General features: G+C 32.2%; 1 protein-coding gene across 2 annotated transcripts; it reads left to right on the top strand.

Annotated features, from left to right (window-relative positions):
* Positions 3,069-8,527, top strand: LOC109328855. 2 transcript variants are annotated; one of them, XM_019562472.1, is made up of 8 exons: positions 3,069-3,358; positions 4,217-4,585; positions 4,756-6,656; positions 6,738-7,007; positions 7,093-7,173; positions 7,321-7,432; positions 7,523-7,589; positions 8,067-8,527. In XM_019562472.1, the coding sequence occupies exons 1-8, from the start codon at positions 3,301-3,303 to the stop codon at positions 8,167-8,169; spliced, it is 2,961 nt and encodes a 986-aa protein (XP_019418017.1). In that variant the 5' UTR covers positions 3,069-3,300; the 3' UTR covers positions 8,170-8,527. The 2 variants fall into 2 exon arrangements, with proteins under 2 accessions (XP_019418017.1, XP_019418016.1); XM_019562471.1 differs by having other exon boundaries at positions 4,711-6,656.

Here is a 13,878-nt window from a genome sequence, read left to right as displayed (position 1 = left end):
TAATATAATCTCCAATTTTACCTATACATGATACTTTATCCCCTCTTGTTAAACTTACACTATAGATATATATATATGTTTTACTTCCACTTATACAAAAGTCATGTGCTTTTGAGGTTTGTTCCATCTTTCTAGTTTTTCATTTAATTTCTCACTCCAGTCGATTAGGATAATATCATTTCCAAAAAGCATGCATTATGACACATATTATTGGATATGCTTAGTAAACACATGTATGGCCAATGTAAATAATTAGGGCCACAATCTTGACCCTTGGTGTAGTCCTATAATAATGGAAAAATCTTCCATGACCTCATTTTGCGTTCTTACATTAATCTTGATTGAATCATATAAATCATTGATTGCTCGAATGAATACAATTTGAACAATTATATTATCTATCTTCCCAGACACTTTATCATACCCCTTCTCTAAATAATGAAAAACCATGTGCAAATCCATTTGGTTTTTCAATATCTCTACTTTAATCATCATAGCCAATATATATCCTACCTCCCCAATATAAAACCAACTGTAAATAATTTACAGTGATACATGTATTTTATATCAACTTTGTCTTTATACTATAGCCTTGCACAATTTTACAGTTTGTACAACAAAAAACCTCAAGGAACCAAATTAGATATTAATTCTTTTTTATATATACTTTAGTGACTCAATAGTGTTGGGCCAGTACACAAGGAGAAGATGGGAGATTTAGTAAAGGGAAAAAGATATATACATCGACAGTGTAAAGATTTTTTACACTGTCACTACATCATCCACCATTGATTTTTAATTATTATTGACTTTTAAATAAAAGTATTACAAATGAATGGTGAATATTGCACTGACTGTGTATAAATTTTTACACTGTCAGAATATTCATTTTACACTTTAGTAACAATGCATTCTCTGAATTTTATGTATGTCAAGTTGTATTCTATGTGCTTGGATCACAAGTATTGGTAGTTTCTTAGTAAAAATAGATGCATGGAGCCTAAACAATCCTATAAAATAAGGGATAATCAACATTATCCTATTATGGAATCATCCCCACACCATTTAGTTTATATAAAGTAACATTGCTTAATAGGCTAATTTCGAGTATAATTTACCATTTTCGCAAAGAGAAAAAATGTATTAGTTCTTCTATCACTCATATCTAACATGAATAAATTAATATACAATGTTTATGCTTAAAGTTTTCTATGATTACTAAGGGTGGAAACACGCCAGGTCAGGCCAGACTTTGTCTTAAATAGGCCGAGCCTGTATAACATATAGGAGTCTGAGACTGGCCTGTTTAACTTCTTTTTTTTCAAAGCTTAGGTCTGACCTGTTTAAAAGTCTGGTCTGGCCCTGTTTAAAGGCCTATTATACTATATTATATTGAAATAGGTGATCATGTCTATATTTAAATAACTAACATGCATACTTTTAAATAGATTTTTATAACCCTAACAATTAAATTATATTTTTATATACATTTTTATATTAAAATTACATATATAATAACATTACTTATATATTAAAAATATAAAATATGAACATTATTACATGATATAAGTAAATAGGTGGTCTGTTAGGCTTAATAGACCCTTTGGATGGCCTAAAGCTTGACCTGTTAAACTAAATAAGCTTTTCAAAAAGCCTAAGTCTAACCTGTTTATGAAAAAAGTTTAGTCTGATCTAGCCTTTTAAGCCAGGTAATAGGCCCCTACTAGGCAGCCTGACCTATTTCCACTCCTAATGGACCTACATAGTTTGTAACAAATTTAAAATATTATTAATGTACTAAAATGAGTGAATTTTTTTTTTGGAGGTGATGAGAAAGATAACATAAATCGACGTCGTTTCATTCACTTTGAATTTTTTTCCAAATAATCACCATGTGTGGCCACAAGTGCAGTTAATATATATAAGCAATTTTATTAACAAAAAATAATGGAAAGACTAATATGAGTATTTGTTTTAAAGGTCCAGACCAAAACACTAATTAAAATTGATGAAAGTTGATGCACAAAAAAAAAAAAAGAGTAATTCACTTATATGGTGCACATTGACCAGAAAATTATGGTTTTGGTGCACCTTTTAGGAAAATTATAAAATTAGTGTAACTCTCCTAAAATCGGCAATAGAATTGCCAATTTCTGTATTTTTTCTTGTCTGACTCCCCCAAAATTGGCACTACGTGCAGTTTTATTATATTGTAATTTTTTTAGCCTCTCCCCCTAAATCGTCAATGGGGGAGATTTATATATTTTTTCTTCTCCCCTAAATCGACAATGGATGAAGTTTTTGTTTTTTTCTCTCTCTCCCTAAATTGGCAATGGGGATTTTTTATTTTTTTTTTAAATTTTTTCTATTCCCCTAAATAGGCAATGTGAGAGTTATATTATTAGTTTTATGGTTTATTTTTTCAAGCACTAACCCTAACAACACACAACATAATAATTTTTGTCATTCCAGAAAATTAAATTTTAATTGTTTAAATAATTAAAATTTTAATAGTGTTAGATTTTGTTTTTTATATAATATTAGTGTTGCAAAAAATATTTCATTATTTTTGTCATTCCAGAAAATTAAAATTTTAATTGTTTAAATAATTAAAATTATTATGTTGTGTGTTGATAGGGTTAGTGCTTGAAAAAATAAACTCTAAAACTAATAATATAACTCCCACATTGCCGATTTAGGGGAATGAGAAAAATTTAAAAAAAAATCAAAAACTCCCTCATTGCCGATTTAAGGGGAGAGGAAAAAAATAATATATAAATCTCCCTTATTAACGATTTAGGGGGAGAGGCTAAAAAAAGTACAATTTAATAAAACTCCCATTTGTGGCGATTTTGGGGGAGTCAGACAAGAAAAAATACAGAATCGGCAATTCCATTGCCGATTTCAGGAAAGTTACACTAGTTTTGTAATTTTCTTAAAATATACACTAAAAACGTAATTTTCTGATCAAGGTGCACCATATAGGTAAATTACTCACAAAAAAAAATTACTCAAACTTTGTAAAGCTACAATACTCATTTTCAACACTCAATAAATAAGTATGGAGCTCGCTTCAAAAAAATAAAAAATGGAGGTGTTTCCCTCCAAAATGTTGAATCGAAGAATTCCCTTCGTCATTTCATTCTCATTTCGCCCTCCACATTGATCATTTCCGTGTTTTCCGAACTTGTCCTTCTTTTCATCTCCGTTAGTATTATCTATCAGATTCTGATCACTGTTAGGGTTTCACTTCAAACAAAATCATTTAACCTATAAAACGAACTTCACTTTCATACTCCAATGACTGAAGAAGCATTCTACTCCTTTCGTTCTCATTCTCAACCTCCTTCACCACTTGGTATTTTTTATTTTATTTTTCGTTCCTTCTTTTTAAATTTTGAATTTCATGCGAAGTTATTTTAATCTATTACTTCGATCATTCCTTTCCTGTTTAAGCATGTTTAAAAGGAGAGATGGAAATGTTAAAAACGGAAGATAATAAACGGATTTTTCTTTCACCGTGTTGAGTTTGCTGTGCGCTTTTGAATTTTCACAAACCAAGTTTATTTCCACTTTTTGTTCTTTTATTTCCCTAATCTTGTTTGAAATTATCACACGTTGCACATACTATGCATTATTGTAGTGAAAATAAAATATGTTGTTGTTGTTGTTGTTATTACTGTGGTTTCTGTTACTTGTTGATGTTGTAGTTGTTATTGCGGTTTCCGTTACTTACAATGTATGCAACACCATACTTCAAAGCTTTCAGTATCATATCAGATACTTGGATACTTTTACATATTTTTCATCAATGTTCTATTAGTAAAATTTTGCCCTATCATTATCCATGTTTCCTAGCTTGCAATTGTGAAATGCAGCAGATATGGTCATAATTGTGGTTGTAGATCGCAGTTTGAAACTCACATGCTAATCAAAATAGTAGAGTTTAATGTTTTTTTGCACTTGATCTGATTAAACGACTCTGTTCTAGATCACTCATTATGGCATTGCTTATGAGTTTGCAATTGGTTCAGTTTAGAAATGTGTTTTTTGCTCCCTGATATATATATATATATATATATATATATATGTATATATGTATATATCTAAGAAGTAATTGTGAAAGTTGTTATTCTAGTTCTGAGTATGGAATATTATGGATAGATTGATAGAATATCAAGCTTAGCCTGATATCAATGGTTTTGGCAACAATTAGGAGGTGGAAACAAATATGCAAATGGAGATGAGCAGTTTCAAGAAACTGAGCTTTTTGAGGACACACTAGTGATTAATAATAGTCCCTTTACTGAAAATCTCAATCTGAACACTGAGCTTGTGGAGGATTCAGACCCTGAAGAGAACATGACAAGTGGTGCAATATGTGAGTATGAACAAGAAGTAGTTCTTGATAGTGAGGATGAAGAAATGGAAAATGGTGAAGTAGTAACCGTTGCCAAAGGATTAATTGAGGATGAAAGTAGTCCAACATTAAGAAGTCCTTTGATGCGTTTCCATAAGAGACAGCCGAAGCCATCTCTTGGGCAAGCAGTCTCATATGGCACCACTCCTGAAAAATATGCTATAGGTATGCATTTGCTATATAAATCTTAAAATTGAGTGCCATATTTTTCTTTTGATAATTCTTGCATTGTATAAGTTATTATTGTTTGACTTAACATGTTGATAATACTGAAGTGAGTTTTTCTTAAGTACTTCATGAAGGATTAGTTTTTAATGAACATCATATGCTTGAAGGGGACAAAGAAGTTCTGAATGGTGCTGACAGATTTTATGACAACAGTCATCTATATCTACCTGCAAGGTTAAATCACATTCACTCATCCAGTCCGGAGAATTCAACCCAAGATGCTCTTGGCTTTGTGGATCGGTACTTGTCTTCTAACAGTGTGGATTTATTCCAAGGAGTTCAGCATAGAAAGGGAACTCGAGTTAAATCACCTTATGTCCCAAGTGCAAGAGGATCTCTAAGTTTGGCCAAGAAAATTAAAGTTCGAACTCTAAAAGAGGAAATTGAACCCTTCAAATTGGTTGAAAGTGATCAGAATGACAAAGGAGCTGGTATCTTTTGTAAAAATATTGAAGCATCTTCAAACTTTAAAAGCTATAGAGAGACATATACGAGAAGACAGAAAAAAGGTGCCCATCTTCAGAGTCAAGGGAACTGTAGTACAGGTAATGGATGTCAAGAGAAGTTAGTACAAGGACCAGGAATCATAACAGAAAATGATAACCCTATCAAGGAGTTAGATGTTCAGTCAAGTGGAACAAGAGAGAATGTTGATGCCTATTCCAGTGTAACAAATACTGAAGATATGCCTGATATTGGTTTAGATACTCAAATAGCTGCCGAAGCTATGGAGGCCTTAGCCTATCTATCCCCTTCTGGTAATCATTTTAATGATGCTCACCAACCAGCAAATGCACTTGATGGCTCTTTGAGTGATTTGACGGAGAATGGATCTCATCTGGGAATTTCTGCAAACAGACAGAAACCTGGTTTACAGTCTATCACAATAAAATCAAACAAAAGAGATGTCTCTTCCTGTAGCTTTAGTACACTAACTTCTTCCTCTTGCAAGAACACTGACAATCAGGATCCAAACCTTGCCTCCAGGAAAATGAAAAGGATAATGGAAAGCAAGTCAAATATTGAGGGACACTTTGAAAATAATACCAGTTCTCCAATATCCTGTGAAAATGTCTCATTCGAACAGGGTTGCTCACCAGGAGAGTATAAGAACTTCCAACGTGCTGCCAAGGAACAGAAAAATTGGAATAACGGGAGCACATGGACAAGGATCAAAGATCCACTAAGCCATCATACATGGAGGAACAATAGTGTCAAGGAGGAAGGCATTATTAGACACAAGAGGAAGGAGAATGGTTTGGTCAATGATTCATTGACATTGGATGTTAGGACAAAATATCTGAAATTGCCTTCCAATTCATGTGGGGTGACGAGGAAGAGCAGGTTGAATCATCAGGTTCAAACTAGTCCACAGCTATCTGCATGTAGCAGTCTTTTAAGGATTGATTCTTGGCTTTACCCAAAAAGACCAAGAGGAAAAAGAAAGCGGGTTAATGTGCAAACCAATCTTGATGCACCTACAATTTTGTGTATTGATGGAAAAGAAAACGTTCTTTCCACTCGCAATCTAGAAGGCCAAGATGATGTCGATGAATCATGTTTACCTCCCACCCATCCACTTCTCAAAATTTCAAGTATTGAAAATGGTGAATGCTTGTTACAGTGGGATTCTGTTCAACCAGGTTTACCTGGCGATGCCATGACATTTCAAAACATGCATGACAAGCATCCCTTATTGCTGGCACATGTTGAAATATCATCGAAAAAGAGCATCGCAAAACAGAGTATGAAAAATCCAGCTCTAGACACCTCAACTGAAGGAGTAAATATTTCAAATGCTAAACAAACATATAACGGGTATAAAAAAAGGCCGCGCAACAAAAACTTGCCAAAGTCACCCCTTTTCAAGGAGCTTAACAGATTAGGAGTATCTGAGTTCAGACAAGATCTGACATGGAAAGATCTGAGACAGCGAAGAGATATGAAATATGTCCGAGTTCTGTTTAGCCAGCATTTGGATGACAGTGTTATCAAGCAGCAGAAAAAGGTAAACTGGTGATTTTATGTTTATCACTGGAGATGCTAAATATTACCAATACCAACTATAATTTTGTTATTCCCCCTTCAGATCTTGGCACGGTTCAACATTTCTATTGCATCTAGCTTAATGGAGGCCACACATTTCATAGCAGACAAATTTACTCGTACAAGGAATATGTTGGAAACAATGGCTCTTGGTAAATTTGTGGTGACTCACTTGTGGCTTGAGAGCTGTGGGCAAGCCAACTGCTTTATTGATGAGAAAAATTACATTCTGCGGGATGTACAAAAAGAAAAGGAAATAGACTTTAGCATGCCCGTTTCTCTCATTCGAGCAAGAGAGAAGCCACTCCTGAAGGTATTCATATAAATGTCCTTTAGTAGTGCTCAAATTCTTATGCATTCATCATTGTTACCTAATAATCTAGCTTCTTACTGTACAGGGTAAACGAGTCTACATCACGCCACATGTTAAACCTGACAAGGAAGTCCTCACGAGCTTGGTCACAACTGTTCATGGCCAGGTTGTGTATTCACCTGTATATAACACGCCACAACTGCAGCTGACCTTTAGTTGCAGTGTTGGGTGTTTTTGGAGTATTTAATATGTTTTGTTCCCAGCCTTCTGCATTGATAAATTAGTTCATTTATAAATTATCTTCGCTTTTCAGGTAGTGGATGGTAGTCAGATATGTCCAGACAAGAATGATAAGATCCCAGATGATATATTGATCCTTTCTTGTGAAGACGACTATGCAATTTGCCACCATTTTCTTAATAGAGGTGTTGAGACCTTCCGTCTTCTCAATAAGAAATGTAGTTAGGATTTATCATATATTGACGTTATATGTGACTACCGACTAAATTTTACAGGAACTGCTGTTTACAGTTCAGAACTTCTTCTGAATGGAATTGTAATCCAGAAGTTGGAACTTGAGAGGTATGAAAAAAAATCGAAGTGATTTTTCCTTCATGTTCTTTTATTTTTTTATTGTAGTCTTTTGTGTTTTATAATCTAGTTTGATATACTAATTAGACCAGCTATATAAGTGCCTTCTTTGACCTCTCAACCATGTATGACTGTCTCTCACCATACTGAATTTGTTGGTGGATATATTAAAAATTGAGTGAAGCACATAGAGCTGTTGAAACTCCATTCTGACGATAGTTCTAGACTAGTTAGGCACATATAACCACAAGTAAAATGTTATGCCATTAAGGTAGGTAATTTTCTTAATCTTCATCCAGGTAGGAGTTTGTTCACTTTGCATGTAGCCTTGAGGAAAAAGGATTTTTTTTGCCTTCCCAATAAAGTGATCAGTAATGCATCATCTCTTCATGAATGCATCATCTCAGCAATCTTAGTCGTATTGCATGAATGCATAAATTTTAAGCATGATTATTTGAATTTTGACAGACATCAACTCTTCATGAATCATGTTACAAGGAATAACCCAGGTACATTAAATCGGTTCGGGAAGGTTTACAAAAGGCGTTTGAGACCTGTAACTGGACCATAGCTGATTTCTGGACAATATTATTCATTCTGGGTCAAGGTTGATCTCAAAAAACCAATGGGTCAAGGTTGATCTCAAAAAACCAATGGGTCCTCGTCTCAGATGTTGGCGTACTAGCGCAACTTTGCATTTACTTAAACATGCTACTTAGTCTTGTGTATTTTGTGTGAATATTTGCTTGAAGAGAATCAAAGTGATGGCAAAGGATAGCAGTGATAGCTACAGGGTAGGGAATGGTTTTAAATGCAGCTTAAATTGATTAACATAACTAGTATAAAGATTCTATAAAATTGGTTCATATACACAAAAATGTATGTATTTTGTTTTCCTGGCTGAATGCAGCATATATCTTAGCATTGGTTGAAAAGTTATACACTTAAGAATAGACTAACTGGTGGAGTTCCTTTTCTGACTGAAAATGTATGCTTGAACATGGCTACCCAATTTTCAGAGCTTTTTGAATTACATAAGGTTACTAGTTTGAACTGAATATAAGCAGTCAACTGATTCAGCAAACACTGCTAATTTTTATGCATAAAAGTATAGCAATCTTCCTATAAAACTTAAAATGAAAATGTCAGATTTCTATGTAGAAAAATCTTTGTTCTTTTGTGAAATTTCGCCCAGACAGGTTTCTCCTTTACAATGCACTATTCTAGATATGTTTAGGACCAATCTATTTACAATGTTTATGATCCACTATTTTTATATAGTTTCTGCCAAGCTCAGTTTTATGTCTTTACCTCAATACTTCAACCAGTCATTATTAAGCAACAATTCTGATCTAATATATACTTTCCCTCATACACCTGAACTGGCACTGTACATTGATTATCAGTGTATGTAAATAAAATCTACTCTTTCTTGGACCATCTCATCCAGAAGAAGCTATTCTTAGACCATCTCATTCCCTTTCACCACTCAGTATAGCAGCTTGGACAGCAGCACCATAAGCCACAACCTCATCAGGGTTTATGCTCCTGCACAGTTCCTTGCCATTGAAGCAATCCTAAAACTTTTGTACCTTGGGAATCCTTATTGAACCACCAACAAGAACAACCTCATGAACTTGAATCTTATCAGTTTTTGAGTCTGTAAGACATTTCCCCCCAGGTTGCATGCACTTTCTGAACAAATCCATGTTTTGTAGGAAAGTCTTTAACAAATAGACTTTAATGATGGTGGGATAATACATAGTAATGGTGTTGAACACTATCATCATATAGCCAAGAGCTTTCATGTCAAATCATCGAGAAGAGATATAGATAAAACTTGAGCGGAAGCGTACCTTAATATATTCCTAGAGAATATGGTGAATTGAACTTTATATCATCCTTCATCATGTATCCATCAACTCCATGCCCTTATCATTCTATGCAAATGCATATTCATAGTAGAACATGTAAGAGGTTATTTGACATTCCAATTGTAGACCACCCTTAGCCTTAGTTTCTTCTCTAATGGGATGAAGAGAATAACTTATGTTGTGGTTCATAATGTTTAGTGTTGTGTTGTGGTTTACAATTGGGGACCATAACCCCTTATTTATAAGATGTGCATATCCTTCCATGAAGGTGATGTTACTTCATTTTCTTATTTCTAATTTCTAATTTCGTCCATCATAGAAATAAGACTTTAGGTATCTACATAATAATTTTTATGACAATTATGTCTATAGCCATATACCTTACTTGAAGTATATCACTTTAATTTGGCTCCTTAAAATAATGACTCTAAACACATTTTAACATTATATGTGTGATACAAAATTCAGAAATCAATGCCTTTATAGAGAGAATCAATCTGCACAATTGTTTGTGCAGTGGAAGAGTCTTCTTTGCCTTTTCACACACTGTCCTTAACCTCCTCAAGAAGCTCTAGCATTAGTGCTAATATCCTTTTTGTGCTTCCTCTAGAACTCTTGCACAAAATGATTAAAAAGCTTCTTGTCAAAATTTTCTCCTCCCAAATGGGTATCACCAGCAATAGTCTCCACTTAAAAAATTTCTTCTTCAATGGTAAGAAGATAAACATCAAAATTATCGCCACCAAGGTCGAAGATTAGCTCGTTCTGTTTACCAGACCTTGAAACCTTCTTGTTCAAACTATAAGCAAAAGTAGCATTCATTGATTCCTTAATATTTTTTCAAAAAGAAAGTGTACATACTAACTCCCTTTTTAAATTAAATTTCTATGACACACAAGCATCTACCTATATATTATTATTATAATAATGTTGGTAACCCACTAAACAGTGTACCATCTGGCCAATATAGATATGTAGAGAAAGGTGCTAACACACCAGGACCAAAATCAAATGAGTACTTAATGTAACATGATTGTTTTGTAGGAAATCTTGGAAGCCGCACATGAAATGTGGTACTTCAACATTGGCTGTTCCAAGCATATGACAGATGACAAAGGCTACCATGTGGCATTTTACCCCGACAAATGCATCACCGAGGACAAGGTATCAAAAGATGCTAAACTCATATGTAAAAGAGTTAATAATATCTATATGATTGTATTGAATGTGTGCTTTGTGTCTGGTGCATGATGAACAATTAGGTCATATGTTTCTTTCTTGCCATTTTGTATCTAATGTGTGGAAATAATTTTATTTTTGGCTCCAAATTCATTTTTTGATACCAGATATGATTGTGGACTCGCTGAAGATACACAACTCTTTTTGCAGGATTGGTAAAGGGAAACCTTTGTGGAGAATGTTGTGTCTTGATGTTATCTGGTCTACTTGGAGTATGAGGGATAATATTATCTTTAGAGGGAGAATATCTAATTTTATCTAGATGATAGATTCGATCCAAATAAGATCTTGGTTGTGGCTTTCCAAAAATGTAGGATTTAATTCCTACACTATTGTACAATAATGTATTGATCCATTTACTTGTATTAAACTTTTATATAATAATTGAGTTAGCATCCCTTGTGCCTAGTTTTAATATATTTGCATATAAAAAAAAAATACTTCAATAGTAACTCTCTTTCCCAACTTTTTTTAACTCTTCAAAACAATAGTTAACTCGAACTAACGAATGAATATTGATTCTAATATTTTCCCTTTCATCCGGGACCCAATATGTTATAAATAATCCACTATCTATATAAGAACGCAATAGGCTAGCATAATTACTAAAATAGACGGCCATATATTTGACACTTGGATTTCTTAAGGGTAATTTTGTCATTCCAAAATAATCTTTTATAACTTTCACTTTTCTCTTATATACTGTCATTTATTGCAAATCCTCTTATAACTTTCACTTTTCTTATTACTACATTTTTTCAACTATCCACTGTCTTAATTTTTTCATTTCACTGTCCCCAAAAGAAATTTGAAATTGCTCTGGGTTTTCCTTCTCTCTCTTGGATAACTTTTAATCTACACGTCTGTATCACCCTACATCTTCATCTCATCTCTCCTCATCTCTCAACTTTTCTCATTCCACTTCCACCTCTTCATTTCATCTCTCCACTTCTCTTAATTGTTCTCTCAACTTTTCTCATTCCACCTCCATTTCAATCTTCAAAATCAAAATCTTTCTTTCAGTTATTCAACAAAATCAAAATCTCTTCTTTTCTGAAACTCATCTTTGTTAAATGTAATAATATTATTATAGAAAATGAAGGTTGTTGAATAATGGTTCTCATTATTCATAACTCTAAATCATTATTTGCTAAGTTTATTTCGAAAAAATAGATGCCTTTTAAAAATGCATGTTCATTTTCTTCTCCGTTCCTTCCATTTTTTGTCTCATTTTATGCTTAAAAATGAGACCTTTTATTTTTGCATGTTCATAGGGTCTGTGTTTCTTAGATTTTTAAGTCATTTTTATACTTAAAAATTATGTATTTTAATTTTCATGGTCTACAAGTTTCTTCCATTTTTGTCTCATTTTAAGTTTAAAAATTATACCTTTTATTTTTACATGTTCTTGGTGTCTGTGTTTCAAATATCTTATTATAATTTTTAAGATTAAAGATTAGTCCTTTTCAGTTTGCATGTTCAATGTTTCTGGGTTTGTAACATTTCTTCTTCTTCATTTTTTATGCTTAAAAATCAGTCATTTTTACTGTCCACCTTTAAGGTCTATGAGTTTCTTCATATTTGTTTCACCCGATTCTTAAAAATTATTCATTTACTGATTTTTTATGGTTCTTAGCTTTACATTACTTTGTAAAATCATTGATTCCCAAATTGGAGTTTACGTTTGCGGTTTTTTTACATTTACTAATTTGTAGTCATTTTTTCCTGAACTTAACTCTTTACATCACCTATATTAATGGGTCTTATTAATGTTGGTTTCAACCTTTAATTCTTTTTATGAACTCTATTATTTAGGTTTATTCTTAGTCCATTATCATAATATTCTTTTTGAAGATTTTTTTACTTTGCATATGTTTCAATGAGTTTCAACCTTTTCAAATTTTGTTTATATTTTTAATTAATACTTTTTCTTATTGCACCTTTAGCATAGAGTCAACTCTTTAAACATAAGGTCTTTACAATGTATGTGGTGGTCACTTATTGTATTACCTATGTAAAAAAGGTCTTCACATTTGTCCTCGATAAATGCATTATTTCAACCATTTCATTGTCTCCAATTTATTATTGTAATTAGTTTTTTTGTATTTTGATGGTACATCTTAATGAGAATGTAGCTATGACAGTATCTTTATCATGAAAGCATTGTAGCATCATTCAATTTTCTCTCTACCCCACCTTGACAATATCCTTATAAGATTGAATTTTACAAATGAAAAAAATAGTAAAATTTTAAAAAAGAAATAAAAAAGATTGGAAAGTTACAAGATATATAATATTAAATAGGTGATACAAATTCGAATGTCTCATTTGGTTGAGTTTAAAATTAGAGGAATATGCAAAATAAATGAGAATAATGATGGTTAATATATAAAAATATAATGTTTATATTTTTTATTTCTCCCCCTAAAATCAATCAATCATAACTAATAATGGTAATGCCACCATTTTTTTATAATATAAACTGTTGTAAGTTAATGCTTAAATATAGATTAAATAAATAAGAAATGAAATAGAGAGATATACCATAATCTGGAATTAAGTGATACAACAACATCATTAGTGGTGGAGGTGGACGATGAAAAGGTATCCGTATCAATCACATATTAACCTATTTATTATTTTGTATTGAAATGCATTCATTATAATAAGATCTGATGATATTTTCTACATAATCATCTTATTCTCTTCTAATTCCAACAACAATTCCTTCAAAGATATTTAAATAAAAGATGTATATATTTATATCTATATAAGAATATAATGGACTAACATAATTATAATTATATTCTTTCATATGATTGACACTTTAATTTTTTAAAGGCAAATTTTTTATTATGTAATGACTTTTTTATATCATTAATTTAAATTGTATATTACTTAAAAGGATATATTTTATTATGCATGCTTTTAATATTATCGAAGATACTTTAATCATTTGGGATATTGTAAATTACGAAAATGTGTTGGGTCTTTAAACTACAATTCCCTTTTTGGACGGGGATAAATGAGTAATTTACAGATGTCAGAATTTGAAACAAAGAGGTGGAGTCTGCCCCTTTATAACTTTATAACATTAGAATTGTAAAAAAAAATTGTAACCTTACATTTGTAACCAACATATTTTATAAGTTTTATATATATATATA

Source organism: Lupinus angustifolius, chromosome LG16 (assembly GCF_001865875.1).
Source record: "Lupinus angustifolius cultivar Tanjil chromosome LG16, LupAngTanjil_v1.0, whole genome shotgun sequence".
Lineage (NCBI taxonomy): Eukaryota > Viridiplantae > Streptophyta > Magnoliopsida > Fabales > Fabaceae > Lupinus > Lupinus angustifolius.
This window is presented reverse-complemented; position numbering and strand designations above follow the sequence as displayed.

Coding starts and splice junctions, on each gene's coding strand:
- LOC109328855 (XM_019562471.1), top strand. CDS start 3,301: ATGACTGAAGAAGCATTCTACTCCTTTCGTTCTCATTCTCAACCTCCT. Junction 6,657..6,737: donor TTATCAAGCAGCAGAAAAAG/GTAAACTGGTGA, acceptor TTCCCCCTTCAG/ATCTTGGCACGGTTCAACAT. Junction 7,590..8,066: donor CAGAAGTTGGAACTTGAGAG/GTATGAAAAAAA, acceptor GAATTTTGACAG/ACATCAACTCTTCATGAATC.